At 36.8% G+C, this 5,822-nt stretch overlaps 2 protein-coding genes across 3 annotated transcripts; one reads left to right on the top strand and one right to left on the bottom strand.

The window, feature by feature from the left end:
- The first annotated feature begins 275 nt into the window (after nt 1–275).
- Nucleotides 276–3,993, top strand: LOC104088119 (protein HIGH CHLOROPHYLL FLUORESCENCE PHENOTYPE 244, chloroplastic). 2 transcript variants are annotated; one of them, XM_009592744.4, is made up of 8 exons: nt 276–495; nt 583–821; nt 955–1,053; nt 1,247–1,441; nt 1,894–1,986; nt 2,062–2,157; nt 2,626–2,766; nt 3,647–3,993. In XM_009592744.4, exons 1-8 carry the CDS (start codon nt 357–359, stop codon nt 3,821–3,823), a joined length of 1,179 nt encoding a protein of 392 aa, XP_009591039.1. In that variant the 5' UTR covers nt 276–356; the 3' UTR covers nt 3,824–3,993. The 2 variants fall into 2 exon arrangements, with proteins under 2 accessions (XP_009591039.1, XP_009591038.1); XM_009592743.4 differs by having other exon boundaries at nt 580–821.
- Nucleotides 3,994–4,947: 954 nt separating this feature from the next.
- LOC138907094 (uncharacterized) lies at nt 4,948–5,541 on the bottom strand. Its single transcript, XM_070197225.1, has 2 exons — nt 5,308–5,541; nt 4,948–5,256 (listed from the first exon to the last, which is right to left on the bottom strand). The coding sequence occupies exons 1-2, from the start codon at nt 5,539–5,541 to the stop codon at nt 4,948–4,950; spliced, it is 543 nt and encodes a 180-aa protein (XP_070053326.1).
- Nucleotides 5,542–5,822: the final 281 nt, after the last annotated feature.

Here is a 5,822-nt window from a genome sequence, read left to right as displayed (position 1 = left end):
TTTCTCTTAAATATCATATCGGGTCAAACTACCTCGCATAAATTGAAACCGGGAATAATTAAGAAACAACATTTTCTCATTGTAATGAAATGTCACTTCCAAAAGAATGAAGGTAGTAGTAGAAAGTGAAATTGAAGAAGGTTGAGGAGGAAGAGAGGGTTTAAAGTTTAAGCCCGGGAAAGCTGAGGTGGAAGGCGGGGAACCATACATAATCTAATCATCCATCACCAAAGAAATAAGATAACGACGTGGCTTTTTCTTTGTTTCCCATTCTATACAACAATACACTTTCTATCAGTTATACAGTTGGCAACAATTCTTGCCCAAATCTCCATTCTTTGATTTCTCACTCTGTAATGGCTTCCACCATCTACGCCCAGCTTACTAATTCTCTCAGTTCTCCTCCCTCTCGGAAGCTCTCTTCCTTGTCATGGCGCACAATGTTTGATGCTTCTACTCTTTCCCCTCCCAATTTTCCCATCAGCACTACTAAAGGTAATTATTTTTGGGGAATTAACAAAACATGATTCCAACATCACCCACTAATTTTCTTGGGTTTAATAATTTCTTTGGTGACAGTAGGCAAAAATTGTTCGGTACCTAAGGTGGTGTGCAGCGCTCAGGCTGCTCCAGCCGCGGTGAATTTAGCTCCCGGAACACCAGTGAGGTCGACTAGTATACTAGTAGTGGGTGCGACGGGTACATTGGGAAGGCAAGTAGTTAGGAGAGCACTCGACGAGGGGTACGATGTTAGATGTCTGGTCAGGCCTAGGCCTGCTCCTGCTGATTTTCTTCGTGATTGGGGCGCCACTGTTGTCAATGTAAGTACAAATACTGCTAACTACTAAACCTCCTACTCCCTTCATTCTTGTCCTTGTTGTTCCAGATTATTCTTGTTTCTTTAATTTAAAAAACAAATTGTGTAATTATCAAGCTAAACTGATTTCTGGACAGGCCGATTTAAGCAAACCTGAAACAATTCCAGCAACATTGATTGGAATCCATACAGTTATTGATTGTGCTACTGGACGTCCTGAGGAGCCTATAAAAACTGTAAGCATCCCTACTTCAAAATAAGAGGGGCTGAATAATTTACTTCTAATTATACTTAAGGTTCTCACTAGAATGAATTGCTCTGATTATTTAACTGCCTTGGTAATTGTCATGCTGCCACTACTGTTTTCTCTTATTTGCATTATTGTTGTTGTGGCTTGTCAAGCTTATTTACTTTAGCCATTCGTTTTAGGTAGATTGGGAAGGAAAAGTTGCACTTATACAATGTGCTAAAGCCATGGGCATTCAAAAATTTATCTTTTTCTCCATTCATAACTGCGACAAGCATCCTGAAGTTCCCCTTATGGAGATCAAACACTGTACAGAGAAGTTTCTCCGGGATTCAGGCCTGAACCACATTGTAATTCGGCTATGTGGCTTCATGCAGGTATCATCCTCTTATGATTTTCTTTGTCATGCCAAAAGTATGCCTTATAAAAATAACTATGCCTTATGTTTGTATATTTTAACCACAATGCTGAAACAAATATCATTGAATCTGAAAACTCTTTAAAGGTATTGCAATAAGTTAGATTCATGAAATATTTTGGTAAACCTATTGAAAATAGGAAGCATTTCTTAAGCTCAAAAGATGTACAAATCACGGACTTATATGATAGGACACCCTTAATGGACACCTTAGAGTGCAAAAGCCTATCAGTATATAGTTGAAGCACTAGATGTTGCTACTGGAAATTCATACAGCTACCACTACAACTAGTATTTGAACCAACGTATAACGTGTTCTTTCCATAGATATTTCCTTTTGCCATGTCTATTGTCCTTTAGTCATATTATTCATTGTCTTAGTACTTTAAAAGTTATTTTCATTTTCTCCAGGGCCTTATCGGTCAATATGCAGTGCCTATATTAGAAGAGAAATCTGTATGGGGAACTGATGCTCCCACTCGAATAGCATACATGGACACCCAAGTAAATTTTCCACTTAGTTTCTTTTGGGTCTATTTAACCCAATTGATAAATAATTCTATACTACATTGCTTTCAGGATATTGCTCGCTTGACATTCATAGCTTTACGCAATGAGAATATTAATGGGAAGCTTCTCACTTTTGCTGGTCCTCGGGCATGGACAACCCAAGAGGTAAGAATGATCTCCATTTTAAGTATTACTATTAGTTTCCTTTGCAACTTACAATGTAGCCTTTTGTGGTACTTTTTGTTTCTAATATTGGGATAAGCAACACCAGATGCTGTTAATATCAAAAGTTTAACTCAAAACCAAGTTCCTTTTGAAGCTTCCTTAGGAGTTAGGCCATCAACTTTCTGCTAAAGATACTCCAGATCTTTTATATATACTAGACAATAAGAAAAAAGGTCAATCCACATCTTCGAAATCACAATACTGTTTCCAATCGTCAAACCATTACTAATTATTTTGAACTTAGTTACCCTAACTCTTGAAGTAAGTTTCCCACAAAGGCTAGAGTAAGCTCCTTCTCATTTCGTTAACTACTTTTTTGTTGCTTTTTCTGTCTCTGTTATTCTCTCCCTTTTCTCCTGTTTGGGTGATGTTTATTACCTTCTTTAAAGTAAATACTCATTGCTTCAGGTGATAACATTGTGCGAGAGACTTGCCGGCCAAGATGCCAATGTGACTACAGTGCCTGTCTCAGTTTTGCGATTGACACGCCAGCTGACTCGGTTGTTTGAGTGGACGAATGATGTTGCTGATAGATTGGCATTTTCAGAGGTTGAAACTTCTTCTAGCTTTACATTTTGTAGTTTTTCATCTTTGTTTAAGGAGCGTTTCATCATTATAAAATGCAGTCTGATGCGACTAGAATATCAATCCTGTCTTCTTGTTTCGGCTGTTCATTGTATCTGCTACATCATCTCTTTTCTTCGACTGGATCACTTCCTTTCTTCTAGTTGTTTGCGATGTTCTTTCCAAAAAATCAACCTACTGTTATGTTAAGGGAAAAGGTAACTCTTTTAACAACTGCGGGGTTGGGGTGACGGGGCAAGGATGAAGTCTTAGAATATGCTATTCTTACTATTCTCAAAAGGTATCACTTTTAAAATATGAGTTTGGATGAAATTTTAGAATGTGCTATTCTTAGTGTCCTTTGAATAGATAACTATATATACAGATTGTATTCCCTTTGAACCATCATTCCTTCGAAATTTAGCTGCCACGAAATTTTTGCTTTTTACTTTGTTTCCATGTTTGACAAATCTGCATCATAACAAGTAAAAGAATTAATTGCACAGTTTATCGTTCAGATTCTGGTGACATTTTACCAGAACAACTTTTGATCTTTAATTAGCAAAGTCAATTCACACTGAGGTATAGTGCTTGTTTTGATTGATTTACGTGATTTTCCAAATTCTCGTTTAAATGAGAAGTTACTCATATTTACTTGAAGCACAGCCTCACTCGCACTTTTTATTAGTAAAGACCATGTCGTTCTTTTTATGTTTTCGTATGCAACAGCTTTCTGATCTGTGTCCAAACAGTAGAAAATAATATAATACGGGATAAACCCCTGTACAAATTGTGCATTTCCCCCTTGCTGGAGTGTTAGATGGCAAAAGACAGCTAATGTTTTCGGTGTGGTGGCAATTTCCAGGTTTTGACAAGCGATACTGTCTTCTCAGTTCCTATGACTGAGACATATAGCCTTCTCGGTGTGGATGCAAAAGACGTCAGTTCACTGGAGAAATATCTGCAGGATTATTTCACCAACATACTGAAGAAGTTGAAAGACCTTAAGGCTCAATCAAAGCAAACAGATATTTTCTTTTGAGAGGAATACTTGTTTATGTTGTTGTAAAAGTAATATACACTGTGACAGGGATACATCAGCAGAGGCATGCTCCTTTTTATACTTGCAATCTTTCTTTCTTTTTTTCCTAATTTGTTCCTCGTGTATTCATGAATTGTAAAGGTTATACGATTTATTTAGTTACCATGAAAGTCCAAGGAAATCCGTAGAGGTTATGCGAGTCACCCTTATATTGTTGACGCTCTTTCATATCTTGCATATGTTAATCAACAATCAACAGGAAACTATTTCGGCGCCATGGATAACTGTAGAAAGCCTCTTTTGTGGAGGCCAATCGAACTGTAGTTTCGGACACACCACAGTTCGAATCCTTTGCCAATAAAATACAGTGGACAAATCAAATCAAGCATAATGCATATTTGTATTTTTTTATTTTTTTGGATTCAGATTTGATTAACTCAAGCACTATTTTACCAGTCACATACCTTTTTCTTTTGGCAATAAGTTTCAATAACTCTTCACCATCAAGAAGGTACTTTTGAAGCTTCGAATTCGTGTAAGAATGTCCACAGTTGAGTCCAGTCATTATGACGAACTCATGAAGGCCGAATTAAACTGGTAATCTTTTATAATCAAACCATAACTCCTGGGTCTTCTCACACAATACTCTACGGAGTAGAAAGCCATGCACTATAGATGCTTGAAATAGTGGCCTCTCAGGCAAATCCAAAAAGTGCCCGAAAGGACTACTCCTAAACTTGTTTTCGAGGCCCTCATTCTGCAAAAACTTTCAGAACTCACCCATACCTGCTAATCTTAATGAGGATCTCATAGTGATCTTCTTGTTGAAGGTCTCATTATCATCTAAAAATGTCTTGTACTTTAAGGGTGAAAGTTCCAATCGAAGCTTTAAGATTTCAATCTCGCAACTGTCAGAATCATCCTCAGGCATCTCATCCTGTACATGATTTAAAGGTGTTGATTAATCAAAGGCAAAAGAATAATTAATTTATTAATTAAAAAGATCTCTTTACAGTCATGTTTAGTGAAACATCCTAGGAAATATTTCAAATATCCAGACAGAAACTTTAGACATCCAGAGAGATGTTTCAAACATCCAGAGAGATTTTTGAAACATATTAAGTTTACCTCAACAGATTGAGAAGGTGCATTATCATTCTTTCTCTTTTTTCTTTTTTCTGCCGTTGCCTCCTCCTCCCCTCCTCCTCCTCCTCCTCCTCCTCCTCCTCTTCTTCTTCTTCTTCTTCTTCTTCTTCTTCTTCTTCTTCCGTATTTGCTACTGATGCTTCATCATCAATATTTGTCTCCTCTTCTCTTTCATCAATTGTTGTCTCCTCTTTTGATTCTTCTTCATCAACATTTGTCTTTTCTTCTCTTACTTTCCTTGTTTCCTCTTCTTCTTCCTTTTCTACTTCCTCTTCCTTTTCTACTTCCTCTTCTTTTTCTTTCTCTGTTTCCGCTTCTCTAGCATTCCCTCACAGTACATTCTCTGTTTTCTCTTTATTTTCTTTCTCAATTTCCTCTTCATTTTCGTTCTCTTTTTCTTCTTCTCCAGTGTTCCCTCCTTCTACTACCTGAAGAGGTTTGGCTTCCACTTCAACTACACTTGATTTTTGTAGCTCATCCTCTTGAGATGTCTTAATTCTTTTGCTAGATCTTTTGGAAGGAGATTTTTCTCTTCCTATTCCACCTGTCTTTGACACATGTCCCTTTGCCATTTTATCCGCACACACAAACAAGTAACGACCAGCAATAAAATAAATAAATAATTTACTCCTAACACATATAAAAATAAAACTATAAATATTTAAGTATTCTTTGGTGAAACATCTTAGTGTGAAGCCTCATATAAGATGTTTCAAACATCTCATGAAGATGTTTTAAGATGTTTGAAATATCTTAATGAGATGTTTGAAACATCTTACTGAGATATTTCAAACATCTCTAAAGGTGCTGCATTGAATGGTCATACAAGATTGAGCTTAAGAGGTAAAATCAA

This window comes from Nicotiana tomentosiformis, chromosome 1, assembly GCF_000390325.3.
Source record: "Nicotiana tomentosiformis chromosome 1, ASM39032v3, whole genome shotgun sequence".
Classification (NCBI taxonomy): domain Eukaryota; kingdom Viridiplantae; phylum Streptophyta; class Magnoliopsida; order Solanales; family Solanaceae; genus Nicotiana; species Nicotiana tomentosiformis.
The sequence above is the reverse complement of the archived record's forward strand: the minus strand, read 5'-3'. Positions and strand labels throughout refer to the sequence as shown.